The following is a 17,556-nucleotide window of genomic DNA, read 5'->3' on the forward strand; positions in this document are numbered from 1 at the left end:
CTCTAGGTCCTCAAGTGTGGCCCTTTGACTGAATCCAAACTTCACTTTCAGTCAACAGGTTGCACTTGAGGACCTAGAGGGCCACATGTGGCCTCAAGGGCACAGATTTCCCACCCCTGAAAAATGCTTGTTGAACTGAGTTAGAAAATGGTACATTTTAGGCTTTCAACAACCAAACAATAACAACAAAAATCCCTACATATCAAGTACAGCATTTGATGAACTAAACTATATTGTGAAAAAAAATTGTAATATTTAAAACTATGCATGGCAGTTCCACAACTCATGGGACTATTTAGCAATGTAAACATTCCATTAACAAATTCTAGTAAATGTTTTCCTAGCCTGATTCAGCCACATCAAACCCAAACCAAAAAATTTATTTTGAAAACTTTTGACTAAATTTCACAGAAATAAAGTTTCTCCCTCTAAACCAACTCACTTACCTCTGTCTCTTCTACTCCATCACCACTCAAGTTTGTCTTCTGAAGTTCCTCAAAAATACCATCACTAGATACCCTTCTCTCCTCCAATAGAGAAGCATACATGTCTTCAGAATCTGTTTCAGCTATGTTGTATTGGGCTACCTCCTCCTGGCTCCACTCTGAGTCTTCTTCAGATTGTTTCAAGGAACTACTGCTGCTTTTGAGAGATATTCCTGCAGTGGAAAGGCCATGAGGTACAGACGTGAATGAGGCCTGGTGCCCTGAATAAGAATGCCCATCTTGGGCCAAAGCCCCAGCCTCCAGTATGTCAGGTACTGACAGGCTCAGTCGTCTGTCCAAATGACAACTTTCTCTTAAGTCCAGAGTTTTGCCTGAGTTTTTCTTCACTTTTTTCTTGCTTAAGTTGAGTAACAAAGGTCTTGTTCTCTGCTTCAATGAGCCCCAGACAGACGGTTTATCCAGATCCATGGCTGCATAAACTGCTGTGAAAAATCCTTTCTGTTGGGGAATGCTTCAATTTAAAACAGCTTCAACAAATCCTATAAAATACAATATAGGAAGAATGGTAGTTAACTTTCTAAATAGGCTGACTTTGGAGCAAAATACTTTAGGGAAAACACAATTTGTATTTCCCAATCTTCTACCAAAATGACTCAAGAATAAGAACAATTCAATTAGTAATTTTCCCCACTGGGGAAAATGCAATATTTTTTGGCTATGAGTCGAGGCCTTTAGACTTTATCACAATAGTACCAGGCAAGTAAAAGCAACACACAAAGCACGGAACACATGATCTAGACAACTATTTTCCTTCTTTTCCTCCCAAGGGAAAGCATAATGACAAAATTTTCCTAGGGATTATTTAAACATTTTATAGATGAAGACTTTCAACTACTTTAACTGATGTGATCAGTGTAGACATCTTCCCATTCCCCAAACCAAAATGTTAGACAAAAGATATTCTCCACTGATGTCCTTATTTTTGAGGTCAATTGCCCACTCACATCTACTAGAAATAGATAGAATTAGATTACTCAGTACTACTGCAGTATTCAAAATTACCAGCAAAAAAAATAATAAAACCATCAGGAAATCTTTTACAAATACTGCATGCCTCTGTTGCCATGTCTGAGGGGGGAACCTTCTAAACAAAAGTAGGGCCCAAATAGCAAAAGCAGCTATGCGGTACAGTGGATAGAAGGGCCTCAAATCAGTAAGATTCTTCTTGAGTTCAAATCAGGTCTCAGACACTTACCAGCTGTTTGACTCTGGTCAAGTCACTTAACCCTATTTGTCTGTGTTTCCTCATCTGTAAAATGAGCTGGAGAATGAAATGACACATCACTCCAGGTATCTCTGCCAAGAATACCGCAAATGGGTCACAAAGACTTGGATGTGACTGAAAGAAAAATCTAGATATCAGCTTAAACAGTTATGTGGAGTAATGGATATAACAGGAAGGTCTGAGTTCAAATCCAGCCTCAGACAATTACTAGCTTTATGTGGTCCTGGACAAGTCACAACTTCTGTCTGCCTCAGTTTCTTAAATTGTGTATTGGGGATAATAATAGCATCTCCCTCTCAAGGTTGTTGTGAAGATCAAATGAGATAGTATTTATAAAGCATTTCACAAGATGTCTGACATGTAGAAGAAATGTTTTTTTCTTTCCCTTCCTTCCAACCTTTATTTCAAGTCAATGATATGAAATCTACTTTAGAGCTAAACCCATTTGATTGGCTGACATAATGAAATTAACCTACCTAGGCAACTATACCTACTAGATGGTCTCATACAACAGACCTTACTGCACCTTCACAGCTCATCTAGCCATTCCCAAGTCACCCTGCTACTTGTCTGCCAGTGATGTCTTTTTCCAATTTGTATGTGCATGCTTCACATAACCTGGATCTTGCAACCTAGACCTAGGCCTCCTATTCATGATCCTAGTCCCTGGGAAAGATCATCTACTCATCTTTGGAGCTCCTGTGCTAGGGCTCAGCCAACTAGTTGGTGATTCAACAACTGCAAACTCATCTACTAAATTTACAACCTGATTCCAGACACCAGACCATGCTTCACCTTCACATCCACCTACATCAACTTTTATCATCTGATCATCCCTTTTTCACAATTTTCCATCCCTTATTTTGGACATAGTAATCAATCAACAATACTGTTTCTTCTAGAAAGGGCATGCCAATTAACTACTTGGAGCAATTTACCATCCTTGTGACTTCCCAGACCAAAACTGGTCAAAAACTCTCCCCTACTCAAATGTCAGCTTTCTCTATTTTAAATATGAGCTTCTTAAGTGCAGGAACTGTTTCCCTTTTTGTTTGTGTCTCCAAAGTTTAGCACAGGGACTGGCAAATAGTTGGGGCATATTCTTTTCCATTCATTCATTCATTCTGGAAATCCCAAAGATATCAAGGTACACAGCTAAAGGGAGAGAGCCTTTTTAAATTGTTCTCTACAAGACAGACATGGTTTCATTTATTCACTCCATATATGATCCTAACTAGTCTAAAATCAAGTGATAAAAAAGAGCTACCTAATTATTCAAAGTTTGAAAATTATTCTCTGTAGGCATATATGTGCATAATGTTTTCAAAACTTGTATTTATTTACCTCTGCAGACACATAACCATGTTTTTAATCCAAAAATCTATTTCAAAAAAAGATTATGCCTTCTGAAGTTTTTGTAAAAACACTTTTCCTTCCTAAAAATAGAACTTTCATGAAGTGTCTAGAAAGTTTGATCATCACATTTATAATACTTAGGATAGATAAAGAAATGTCCTTTAAAGGATACCAAAAGTTATTAGTCTTTGATCAGACTATAAGTTGTAAATGAGGCTGAAAGGGAAAGAAACTATTTTCAAGTCACAATAGTGAGAGAGCTAATTATTTAATGTGTACATTAGACAGATTCCTTGTTTCTAATCTACCCTCAACCTATCTTTTGGCTCATACGTACTTCCCTCAGAGAAAAATTTAAATGAAAATTTCAACGTACAGCAAAATATCTGTCTTCATTCATCCCAACAGATGCCTGAAAACAAATTTAAGGGACTGTTTTCCTTTACTATGAGAAGCACAAGTTAACAAGTCTATAAGTTAAAGTGTAACCATGCTCTAGAAAAGTATTTCCCTTAGACTAAGACATTAGTGCTACATTATCTGGCAAACTACAGCTTTCAGTTATTAAATTTAGAAGAATATGCTATGTTGCCAAGCTCCCAAAAAGCAATCAAGATCTTTACCTAGCAAAGTCCTGAGCCAAGTCACTTAATGGAAGAAGCCTCATTTATTATAGTTTTAAGAGTACACAGTTTTCAAAACTGGCTGCAATCAACCAGCCTAATGGAGGTGAAAAATCAACAACTCAAAACCTTTTAAAATTCTAAACAGAACAACGCTACTATATAACTCGGAATAGACAAAAAAATATAAATATGAATGGTAAGGAATGGAGCTTGAGAATGATGATAATACAGTAAAAAAGATAGATCTCTCTGACTTTCAATCACATGAACACAATATCAATTTCCTTAAATTCTCTTCAGGTAAAAATGCTTTGAAAATGTTGTATTAAAAAAAATTTCCTATGACACAACTGTACTCATTGGCAGCTTCCTTTTGTTTAACCACCAATAAAGCATGTTCCCTTTAACTGTAGCCTATATTGACAGAGTAATTTGCCATAACTCAAAGAGTTTTACTATATCCTGTGGGGGGGGAAAGAAGAGAAAAAAGGAACTCATATCCTTAATCCTAAACTATGTCTATCTAGCATAGGAAAGAGATGAATACATTCTAGGTTGTACCAGATTGTATTGAGGATAACATCCCATTTTACCTATGATGATTACCAATCTATATAAGATCATAGACTTTGAACTGGCCCACATTTTATAGTTAAAGATGTTAAGTGACTTGCTAAGAGTCACACGATGAGTGACATTAAGGGTCTGAAGCAGGATTTGAACTTGGGTCTTCCTGACTCCAAACCCAGAATTTATCCACTATACCACCTAACTACCAAAAATGTTTTCATATTTGAGAACATAGCTCTACAACTGCATAACTGGATCTATTATCAAACTTGAGACCAGCTTTGAGAAATGTGGCCATTTAGTTCAGTCTCCAGCAATATCTTGGAACGCCCCTATTTTCTTAAAATAAATTAGATTTCCTTTCCTGAATCAAAATTTCTCAACCAGTCTGGTTAAGTGCTAATGATTTCTTAGCTCAAATGGCCAGTTTAGAATCAATATACAGACCCTAGAGAAGCAAAGTCAACAACGTTCAGGGCACAATTTCCTTAAGCAGATCAATTTAAATTCCTTCTTTAAAAATTTTATATTTTAATGGGGGATAAGATTTTTAATCTAGACATTGTTAGTGTGGGTCCCCCCCCCCATGATCTGAGGCCCATACATTTACAATCTTTTAACAAAAGTCTTACAATTGGCAATAATTTCTTAGATACTTTTTTCATATAGCTTAAATTGCTCCTATACAGTAGAGAAGCCGATCAATTTTAAAAGATCTCAAATATTTCTAAGGTAATTTTAAAAAATCTAAGTTATTAGGATCTACACAAAAACTTACTCTAATGACTTCAATTTAATAAACATTTATTAAGCTCTTAATATGTTAGACACTATGCTAGACATTAGAGACACAAAGATAAAAATTAAAGCCTTTTATGCAAGAAATTCTATAATATTTACATAAATATATAAATTTGAGGAAGGATGAAGTACTAAGTACTGTAAATCAGAGGGATAGACAGTAAGAATATAGGTAGAATTCTGGAAACAGCTAGTAGTCTAGTGGAGTGGAAGGTAGCTTTCATAGAGGGAGGCAATTTGAAATAAGTCTGAAAGAGTAGTTAGGAGCCAGATTACAGAAGGTTTTAAGTGTCAGGCTGAAAAACCAAAACACAGTCCTAGAGGCAATTGGGCTTAAACGTTTTGCATTCTCTTTGGTCTCCTGAAACTGAAGCTTTACCTTACATCTGATGCCCAGATAGCATTATTTGGGTGTCGTTTATCATCTTGGGGCAGCTAGGTGGCACAGTGGATAGAGTACTGGGCTTGCAATTAGGAAGAGTCATCTTCCTGAATTCAAATATAGCCTCAGACGCTAACAGGCTGTGTGACCCTAGGTAAGTCATTAATCCTGTTTGCTTCAGTTCCTCATCTTTAAACATGCTAGAGAAGGAAATGGCAAACCACTCCAGTGCTTTTGCCAAGAAACCACTAAAAGGGATCACGAAGAGTTGAACATGACAGACATATAAAGTGGGATCCTGGTTATTAGGCAGATAAAGAACTAATCACAGAGTCAAGAAAAAACTAGCTTAAATCTAGCCTCTGACACATGAACCTCTCTGTGCCCTAGGCAACTGTGTAAGATTCCAAGCTTCCTACCAGGTGCTTGCATTAATTAATTGGGTATGTAACTAAAAAAAATAGAAAAAGAATGAATTAAAAAAAAATTAAATGCCAGAATGGAAATTCTGAAAAAAAGGAGAAATTGATAAAATTCAAAGTTAAAAAATCAAACATTAAACTAAATAAATGAAATTAGGAGGTGATTTTTATTTAATAAAATAAACCATTGGTTAATCTGATTAAAAACAATTGTTGTTGTGTTTGTCCTTCGTTCTCAAAGAGGACCATGACATCAAGATGATGACATGACTTGCAGTTGACTTGGATTTGAGTGAGGGAGAGTTATGCAAGGTCACCAACCTCACCTTCTTCTCCTGAGCCATCTGGGTCCAGTGGCCTGATATTTATCAGATTACTGGAGATGGCCCAGGATGCAATGTGAGACCCTGGCCCTTTCAGGATAAGGTCTTACCACATTCTCACTTTGAGTGGGATACACTCATTTAATGAATAGGCTTCTTTAAGTAGTTAGTTACTCAAGGGATGGCCCCTTTAATAAAAAGAAAAAAAAAACTAACTGGGAGGGAAGACCCTCAGGGTTCCTGGGGAAAAGAGAAACAATTACTATTTAGCAATTACATTTTATCTAATAAGGCAGTCATCAAACTATAAATGGCTTATCCTCCAAAAGGTATTTCCATAATGGTTGTTCAAAAATTGGAATATGTGTTTCTTAAGAAACAAAGTCACAAATAATATTTGAATTCCCACATAGGGCCCCCCATATCCATAGTGTTTTTGAAATACAGTAAACATGCAATAAGAACTGCTTAAAACAAGACTAAATAACCCTATTTTCTTTGCAGCATGAGAATGTTCACAAGTACAGTACATATTTTTGAAAAAAAAAATTTAATACCAATATGGTAGTTTTCCTCATAATACAATACTAGCAACTACACAAAACTGAGAAGCAATAAAAAATAAAAATTTCCCTTGAATATTGACACTTGAGGAAAGATAACTATCACTGCAGCAGCATGAAGACCTAGTTGGAGATGTATGGAAATTTTGAGGGGAACTTCGGAGCACTTTCAAGTTTTATGAAGGTTAATTTTATTGGTTGTCCATTTAGTCTAGTCTCAATTCAAAGCTTACAGTTTCTCTTTTTCTGATACAGACCTTTCAGTGGCACTTTCTTCCATGTGCATTAAATAACCAAGTATTAAATATGAAAAGAGAGACTGTACCACCAATGAAGGTGAAATTAAAGCAATTATTATCAGCTATTTTGCCCAATTACATGCCAATAAAATTGACAATCTAAATAAAATGGATGAATATTTGCTAAAATATAAATTGTCCAAGTTATCAGAGGAGGGAATAGAATGCTTAAACAATCCTATCTTAGAAAAAGAAGTTGAACAAGAAATAAGTGAGCTCCCTAAGAAAAAATCCCTAGGAGAAGATGGATTTATAAGCAAGTTCTACCACATATTTCAAGAACAATTAATTCTAATATTATATAAACTATTTGAAAAAACAGGTGAAGTCCTATCAAATTCCTTCTATGACATAAATATGAAATAGGAAAAGTAAAAACAAAGAAAACTCAATTTCAAAGCTCAATTTCCCCAATGAATATTCATGTGAAAATCTTAAGTGAAATACTAGCAAGGAGATTACTGCAATACATAGCACAAAAATATACATTATTGTTCAGGTGGGATTTATATCAAGAATACAGGCCTGGTTCAATATCAGAAAAAGTATCCAGACCTGGTTCAATATTAGAAAAAGTATCAGCATAATTAACCATATCAATAACACAAACAACAAAAAAATGTGACTTTATCAATAGATGAAAGAAAAAGCTTTTGACAAAATACAACATTCATTCCTACTAAAAATACTAGAAAGTATTGAATAAATGAGAAAAATTACCTGTCAGATCTTTGGATAAGGGAAGAGTTCATATTCAAATGACAAAGGGGGATTACAGGAGTTAAAATGGATAATTTTGACTACATTAACTTAAAGTTTTGCACAAACAAAACCAATGCAGTCAAAGTTAGAAGAAAAGCAGGAAACTGGAGGTGGGGGTGGAATTTATAGCAATATTCCCTGATAAAAGTCTCATTTCTCAAATATATGGGGAACTAAGTCAAATTTATAAAAATAAGAGCCATTCCCTAATTGACAAATGACCAATTGATATGAATAGGCAGTTTTCAGAAGAATTTATATGCTATCAAAAGCATATGAAAAAATGTTCTTAATCCCTAATAATTAAAAAGATATAAATTAAAAACAACTGTAAGGTACTTATCAGGCTGCCTGACATGACAGAAAAGGAAAATGACAAATGCTAGAGGAGATGCAGAAAAATAGGTACACTAAGGTACCTTTGGCAGAATTGTGAACCAGTCTAACCATTTTAGAGAAAAATTTGGAACTATGTACAAAGGGCTAATAAGCTATGCACATCATCTGGACCTAGAACTAGTAGGTCTGTATCTCAAAGAAATAAAAGAAAAAGGTCCTATAACAACAAAATCATTTTTAACAACTCTGTGGTGGCAAAGAATTGGAAAATGAGAGAATCCCCATCAATTGGGGAATAGATGAATAAGTTGTGGTATGTTATAGTGATAGAACAGGGGTAAGGAACCTGTGACCTTGAGGTCACATGTGGCCCCCTAGGTCTTCAAGTATGGTCCTTTGACTAAATCCAAACTTCATAAAACAAATCCCCCTAATAAAAGGATTTGTTCTGTAAAACTTAGACTCAGTGAAAAGAATTCAACCAAGAACCTACAAAGCCATATGTGGCCTGGAGGCTGTAGATTTTCCACCCCTGTAGATAGAATATTGTTTTCCTGCATGAAATGATAAAGGGGGTGGTTTCAGAAACACCTAGGAAGACTTACATGAACTAATGCAAATACCAGAACCAGGAGAACATTGTACATAGGAACAGTGATATTGTAACAATAGTCAACTGTGAAAGACTTTGCTACTCTAATAGTGCAATGGTCCATGACAATGCCAAAGAACTCATGAAGAGAAATGCTATCCACTTCAGAGAGAGAACTGCTAAACTTTTAAGTGGAAATTAAAGTATTTTTTTCACTTTATTTTTCTTGCTTCTTTTTGCAACATGGCTTAAATGGATATATGTTTTACATGATATCATATGTATAAAGGGTATCATATTTTTTGCTTTATCAATAGGTAGGGTCGGACTGGAGAAAGGGAGAGAATTTAGAATTGATTAAAAATACATGTTTAAAAATGGGAAAATATTATGATATAGAACAGGGTTATGTTTTCCAGTTCTTAATTCAAAATTCCTTCTACTACGTAATGCTTTTTCATGGGGTTAGAGGTCCAAAGGATAAGATGGGAATGGACCTTAGAAACTAAGGAATAAAACCAATAGTGACATTTTCTATACTAATATAAAGAAGAATCAACAAAATAATGAATGAGATTAGATGTGATCCCCACTTAAAATTCAATTTCAAAATGATTCACATTCCCATATGGGAGAATATATCACAAAAGAATTAATGGAGATTAAGTTATAATCTTGGCAGGCATAACCCATCAAAAGATAATGTTACAGCAAAAGAAGATGTAAAAGAAAGGAATTATTCTCTATCATATTTACTGGCTGCTGTACAAAGACTAGCAAAGAATACTGTGAAGCGATGTAACTTTCCTATGTCTTTAGACAAAAATATCCCTAAACTAAGGAAGTATAACTCACCAAGCTATATTAGCTACAAGTAAAGATACTTTTGGCAACACCTAGTTTCCTTTTTATGACATCTTGTTTTTGAAACAATTTTCTAATGTTGTTTCCTTGATTAGACTTATCATTCAGAAACAGAGCATCCTGTGAACCTGGTAAGTCATGATTCTCTGGTAAGGTTTTCTAAAAAATTCAAAAATTCACATTCTGATTCAGAAAGCTGGCTTATTAAACTAAAGCTCCAATCACCCTGGTAAAATCAAGCTATATGAATCTGAAAAGCTGAGGTCCAGGTTATTTGATCCTTTCTTCCCACATGGATTATCTTCCAGAAGAGTGGACTCCCAGAAGTTATGTCTCTGGTCCCTGAGGAAGTTAATCTACTCAGTTCTGGAACATAGAGGTATTAGTGTACACTAGGGTAGAGATATTCTAGTTACTGAGTGAGTCAAATTCACCTAGTTCACCTAATTTACCGTACCTCATACCATACCATTACTCTTGCCTCCATCCATCTTAGGAGACATCATATTTTTCATTTCATATTCTAGGAGCAGTAATAAAATCAATACTGTCATTGGTCCTATAAGAAGTATGTCAATCTGCTGTCCTATGGATCAATTCATGTTCCCTGACTGGGCAGACTAACATTCCCTTTTCTGGCCACCTCTGGCCTGAGTTGGAGCTCCTGATTGGAGCTTGAGTTTAATAACTCTACATTATATTTGTTGTCTCCTCCATTAGAATAAAAGTTTCTTGAGGAAAATGTTTGTTTCAAATTTGTTTTCTAATAGCTTAGAATACAAAGAATGAATATTTTACAAATGATTTTTCATTTATTCTTTCATGGTGATCTCATGGATCCAGCCAGGGGTCCCAGCTTTAAACATTCAACTCAGCTTACCCTTTCAAAGTTTAATATTACCTTTAGTTATGAAGGACCCTCCAGTTCTTCTTTTGGCAATTTAATCTTGGTTACCTCTCCCAAATAGCTCTACATCACTAAAGAGCATACTTACCTTCCATTTTTCTCTTCTGCATTATTCATAAATTTTGCTTTCTCTCCACACAATGTGTTGTTCAGTCAAGGAAAATATACAAGGATAAAAGTATGTTTAGGGATCAGGGAGAAAAATTCTTCAGTCTTCCTCACCTATGGTCATCATTAAAATGAGCTTTCTGGTCCTACAATCTAAATGTGTCAAGTGTAATGAAAAAGTTTCTTAAACATTGCATGTGCTCCAACCAAGCACTACCTGCTTCTATGACCAAGACCCAGACACAAAGGAATATAAAACAATCAAAATCCCAAAGATTCAGAGGACAACTTCTGGAGGACTCATTGTTCTCAATAGTGCTTCATCACAAACAAGTGAAGAAAAACAAACAAGGCCAAACAGAAAAGGCAAATCTCATTAGAGAGTAGAAGATTCCCAAATACACGCTAGCAAACATGGCCAAGAAAATTCAATTAAACAGAATTAGTTGTGATCCTGCCTGGAGCATGAGATAGAAATGAACTGACAAACAGCATATCCAATACATACTTTCCAGAAGACTCAGATGAAAAAGTGAACAATTTAATCTGCACATAAAGAAACATTCGAACCCTTGACAAAATCAATGACAGAGAATATATAGCTCTCACCTTTCAGAGACCAGGAAATTTCTCAGGCAGCAGAGGTATCACACACAGATACAGCTACTAGGAGTGGGACATGGAGAAGGGATCCAATGGATCTTACGAGGTCACTGAAGACAATTTCTAGCAATGTGAAAATGCTGTGCCATCCCCAAAGAAGGACTATTCAATCACTTGTCATTCTGGGAAGCTCCTTACTCCCCAAAGCAGAGCATTCCATCAATGGACAAGTCTAGTTATTTGTACTGAAGCAAAATATGCATTCTTATATAATTTCAACCATTCTTTTACTTTACTCCTGCTCTCTGGAACAAAAATAAGTTCAATTTTTTCTACAGATACTTGAAGGTAACAATCATATTTCCATTAATCTCTTCTCTAGTTTAGATAGGATAAGGACTGCACCTGTGATTTCATTAGTGTAGGCAATTCCTGGATGGGGAAACTATCTCTACTAATGTAAGTCAGACACTTCTCTGCAATTTATTATCTTAAAGAGTTACAACTGTGATGTAATATTTATCTTCCATATCTTTATACTGATTAACATAGGTCTGTATATATTCTTGATATTCAATATATGCCTGTGGAATGAAATTCCCTTTAACCACATGCATTACTGTGTGGACCATGTTTTTTTCTTTTCAAAATATTTGCTTGCCCTCATGAAGATAGAGGCTTAAAGTCCACAAATCAAGTAATATGCCAGATATAATTATGTACCCTATTCAAAATGTACAATGGAAACATCAATAACAAAAAAAAATTACTGTCCTACATTCAGAGACATTTGAAGGCTTACCTAATCATGGAACTTCAGAACATCTAGTTTAATCCAAACACAAAAAAGAATCTCCACAACAACACACCTGACAGGTGGCCATGTGGGCCATTTAAAGGCCAACAATGAGGGAGAAAAGCACCATTTCTCACTTCAGTACAGTTGTAATTGTTATGAAATTGATTTTCAAATTCTTTATTGTTTCTAAACATTACTCTAACTTCTGGCATCTATGCTAGATGAAACAAAGCTAATCTCTCCTTCTGTAAACAGCTCTTTAAATATTTGATATCAGCTATCATGCCCATTGATCTTCTCTTTTCCAGGTTAACCATCCACAGTTCCTTTAAATATTTTCCATATGTATAGATTTGAGGCCTTTACCTTTTCTGGTTGACTTCCTCTGGATGTTCTCCAGCTTAAAAATGTTATCCTTAAACTGGATGAGCATGCTTCTGGGACTCATAGAAGTAGAGACGCTGAAAATACTTTTTAGCAGACTAGGGCAATTAAGGGGAATGTCTAATAACAGGCACAGACTTGAATGCGAGTATCCTTCCCACTTACATTCCAAGATGTCTCTGGTGGTTAAGCATTAATTTGTATAGAAGTATCGTGAATTCAACAATCAGTTGCAAGAATGGGGGAAATGGTGACCAATAACTGATACCAGTATGAGGCCTTAAAGTTTTCAAAGTTTTTTACCTATATGATCAAAAGTTTTACCAATATGATTTCACTGGACCTCCTCATTATAAATGAAGAGATAATTTTCTCATGCTTCTAGGAATAAACTCAAAATTTGAAAAAAAATTACCTTTAATATAATCATATTACACAAGGTGGCACAGTGGATAGAGCTGTGGACCAAGAGTCAGGAAGACCTAAGTTCATGTCTGGCCTCAAATACAAACTAGCTGTGTGACTGTAGGCAAGTCATTTAATCCTATCTGCCTCAGTTCCTCATCTGTAAAATGAGCTGGAAAAAGAAATGGCAAATTATCAAGAAAACCCCAGAAAGAGTCAGACACAACTGGAATGACTGAACAAGAACATTACACAAATTTACTCTACCCCACAAATCTCACTGCAGTGATTTCTTTGGTTCATTGAACATATAGTATCTCAAGCACTCTGGTCCCAAAATATTTTCCTAACCTGTATAAGTCAACTGCAGAAATTTTCTATCATCTAGTATAGGAATAACAGATACATACACACAGACAAGGACGGAGAAGAAAAATGATTATTCTAGCATTCCATAAATAAATTTGATAGACTAAATCTCTTATCCTATATTAATAAACTTTATCATATTCACCCATCAATCTTATATAAAAATGCTATCATGCTCCTTTAACAATGTGGAGGGAGGGATATTCATTTAGTAGGGAGGGCATAACATTGAAATCTACCTTCTCTTGTTTCTGTTTCTATAATATTCAACTCTGTTTCCAAGAATATCCTACAGAGGATGATAGTAATACACAAGCAGTTGGACAAAGTGGTCCTTAACCAAAATGATTTCACAAGTTAGGCACAAAAAACATCCAGAAAATAATGTACATGAGTAGAGGTTAGCACGATATATCTATGAGAAATATTTCTAATTTCTTTTGTCCGTACAGTCTTGTTCAAGGAAACAAAGTATTGTGGATCTGTGTTGATAGAGGATGTTTCTTTACCTGAGACTTTCTTCTACCAATGAAACCAACAGGTTCAGTCTTTATTCTTATTTACTATTTGGAATTCAGAAGGCAGAACCAGGAACAATGAAGAGATGTTTTCCAAAAAAAATGCAAATTTAGGCTTGATGTCAGAAAAAAACAAAACAAAGCAATAAACTTCATTCAAAAGTTAAATGGGATGCCTCAAGAGGTGGTGGTTTCCCCTACCTTGGAGGGGTTGTTCAATTACTTGTAAGGTATGTTATGCTAGGGAACCCTTTCATGTATGCATTAGACTAGATGGTCTGATAAGAAAAACTAATTATCTGTCAAGTTATAGATCACTGCCAATGAAATAATTTTAAAACAATATACATTTATGTAACTTAACTGACTCTTCTTTAATACTTAACTCTAGAATTTCTAATGCATCTCATATCAAATGCATCATTTTTATAAAGATACTATTTCAACAGCCCCAGTTTACCCAAGTATTTCAGTGGGGTGAAAGGTTGCCTCATTTTCAAATTTGTGCTGAAACTTTTGTTTCCTTTCCTCATTTTTCCATACATTATAGTAAGGCAGTTAATTATATTTTTAACTATTCTCAAACTTGAAAAAATTTGCCCAGGATCAAAGTGACTATAGGTCATTTCAATGACCAACAGGGATTCAGGGGGAAAGCTATGCTTTGGACTGTATGGTTGGCCTGTAAAGTAGTAATTATCAAGAGTCAAAATAGACAAGACCACAGCTACCTTGTACAATCAATCTTTTTTCACAGATTTCTTTTGTCATTATATTTTTAGTTACCTATTAAGCACTTACCAAATTCTCGTTAGCTATCTTTGCTCAAGTTCTACTCAGGATCTTAAGAGATAGAAAGCTACGTGGCCCTAAAAAAGAGACTAAAAGAAGAAACTAAAAATGCAATCCTTTTAGTATATATACGAAGAAAATGTTTAGGAAGTTTACTCTGGGACAAGCACTCTAGTATCCTTGCCAAGATAACCCCAACTGGGGTAACGAAGAGTCAGACATGACTGAAAAATGGCACAACAACAAAAGACAGTGATGGAGAAAATGCAAAGTAATTTTATAATTCTATTTTGAAACAGTCAGATGGATGCAAGAGAACAACATCTAAAGTTGGGCTGCTTAATTTCAGAAGAACAATAAGAATTTAGGAGAAGCTGCAGAAGCACAGAAATTAAATTAATATAAATTGTAAAAATACGGTTAAGGGGAGAGGTTATTCACTATTTTTTGAGACCTAGACCATTTTGTCAATCTAATGAAGCCTAAGGACCCCTCCTCAGAATACTGTTTTAAAATAATTAAAAGGAATGCTAAATTTCACCAAGAAGGTAGTGAAAATAAAGATGTATTTTTTTTCCTATCCAAATTCAAAGAACCCCTGAAAGCTATCTTAAACATCCCTCAGGCTAAGAAGCACTAATACATGAGAAAACATGAAGAAATTCTAATGATTGGACCTGGGGAGAATAGAAGTACAACGATAATTTAGTAAACATGTTCAAGTATAAGGAGATTGGTACCAGGTCTGTCCTACTTTTTAGAAAGGATAGAGTAAAGAGGAATGGTTGGAACTGTATGATGATTTTTTTAAATGTAGTAAAATCTGATTTTTAACAGATATAATTTAACATTCTATATAGACATGATTTAACAGACTACAGAAAAATAATATGGCAGCTCTTATTCTATGTTCCATTTAGATGAATGTTCCATTTCTGTGAAATACTTCAGTCATTCCTTCAACATATTTTTTTCTGACTATTGTGTACAAGGCATTATAATAGATATTCTGGAGGATGAGAAAAAATATGAATCTAGTCCTCAGAGATAATGAACATACAATATATATACAAATAATTATAAGACAAAAAAAGAATACCTAAATGTCATCAGGCAGTACAGTGGTTAGAACACAGTCCTTAGAGTCAGCAAGTTTTCATTCTGCTTCAGGCATTAATGCGTGACACTGGGCAAATCTCTCTGTGTCCCAATTTCCTCATCTGTAAAATGAGGGTAATATTAGCACCTACCTCCCAGGCTTTGTTGTGAGGATCGAATAAAATAATATTTATAAAGCATTTTGTATCTTAACATATGATACTAATGATACAAATCATCATTATGTAGTGCTGGAGTTCAAAGAAGAGATTACCACTTAAAATCACAGAAGCTGTATAAAAGAGGGCACAAATAAAGCAAAACTTTAAGAATGGATGGAAATTTAACAGGAAGTTGTTGGGAAAGGGCACTGGAGCAGGAAAGGAAGATAAAAAAAGAATTTTGGGCAGAGAAAAATGATATAAACAAAGTCTTCAAAACAGAAAAGCAAGGGGCTCTCTATTCTTGTCCAGTTAGACTGAAGCATGGGGGCCATGAAAGAGAGGGACATGATCTGACATAAAAATAGAAGAGTTGGGGCCAGATTATGGATTCCAGGCTGAGTTGTTTAGATTCTATGCATTAGACAATGGGAAACCATTGAAGATTTCTGATAAAGGAAACTGTCCTGATCACAAATACATTTTAGGATAATTAATAAGGTGTTGGTAGGATGAAGGCTTGAGTGATTAGAGGTAGGGAACTAGTTAGGTAAATGTTTCAAAAAAAATCACAAGAAAGATAGAGAGTCTCCAGGAAAAAGCTAGAGGGTTTGAACTATGATGGTGACAATGAGATTAGAAAACATAGGATAAATAGGAGAAAGAATTTAACTACAGGACTGGAAGGATTTGGCAACTGGCTGTATGTGAGAAATAAGTGGAAAAACTAACTGTGATTTCAAGATCTCAAACCTGAGTAACAGAGAATGATAGTGCTACAAAAAAAGGAGGAAGTCAGACAGAAGAGCAGAAGAATCAGCCAAGAGGAAAGGAGCAAGATAGTTTTGTTTTAGATATGTCGAATTATTTTAGCTTTGTACATTATTGGGTGCGACATGTAGATGAAAATGCTTACCAGGAAGTTGAAAATCCTGATAGAAAACTCAGAAGAGAGATTTGCATTGAGAGAAAAATTCAGAGAGGTGATAATTAAATTAGTAGAAGTTGATGCTATCACTTAAAGAGAAAATATAAAGAGAAGATAATGAAGGATAGAACCTTGAAAGAGACTTACATTTAGGTGATGGGTAGAGGGAAGGGAGAAAGATAAACTGGTAAATGTTTAGAGAGGTAAGAGGAGAATGTTGGTTCAAGTGTCACAGAAGTCAAGGGAAGAGAGAACATTAGGACAAAGGGAGTAGTTAGTGGTATTAAATACTGCCAATGTCAAGGAGGGTAAAAAATGATAAAAGGAAGCTGATCCTGATACGTTCTTTGTGGAAAACAATCAAAGACTATACATTAAACCTACTGTATCATCATAGCATTGTAGCTGGGCATTACTCATACTAGGTGCTCAAAAGATATTCGATTGGTGCCTTCCAACTTAATAAGGCCAATAACAGTCGTCTTCTTTTTTTTGTTTTGTTTTTTTTTTAATTTTTCATTTTTAACACATTTTGTAACTGATAAAACATTTCAAACTTTTGTTCAGGTGATACATCTTTTTTAAAGCATTTACAATATGGACCACAAAAGAATTTTTTTTTAAACATTAACCAACTGAAACAGAAATAATATTTATATATGCTAACTTCAAAGACTCTTGACTTAATTGTCTCCACAGTATTATTAAGAATTAAAGGACCCTAACTTATTGTTGATGGTCTAAAGTCCTATGCCTAATAGCTTAATTTTAGACTTAACTTCAGATGTTGCCCTATCAATAATCTATAATTTAATAGATCTGGTATTAAGCTTACAAATCTTTTAACTATAGGA

At 34.9% G+C, this 17,556-nt stretch overlaps 1 protein-coding gene across 3 annotated transcripts in view; it reads right to left on the reverse strand.

Annotated features, from left to right (window-relative positions):
• Positions 1-17,556, reverse strand: part of MCTP2 (multiple C2 and transmembrane domain containing 2) — a 257,655-nt gene that overhangs the window by 205,325 nt on the left and 34,774 nt on the right. For 2 of the 3 annotated variants that reach the window (XM_072617275.1, XM_072617257.1), the window contains exon 2: positions 447-985. In XM_072617275.1, the coding sequence (XP_072473376.1) occupies positions 447-914 (468 nt within the window). In that variant the 5' untranslated portion in view covers positions 915-985. Of the gene's footprint in view, positions 1-446; positions 986-15,614; positions 15,736-17,556 lie in introns of all 3 variants that reach the window. The other variant, XM_072617266.1, reaches the window with a different exon arrangement.

Source organism: Notamacropus eugenii, chromosome 1, assembly GCF_028372415.1.
Source record: "Notamacropus eugenii isolate mMacEug1 chromosome 1, mMacEug1.pri_v2, whole genome shotgun sequence".
Lineage (NCBI taxonomy): Eukaryota > Metazoa > Chordata > Mammalia > Diprotodontia > Macropodidae > Notamacropus > Notamacropus eugenii.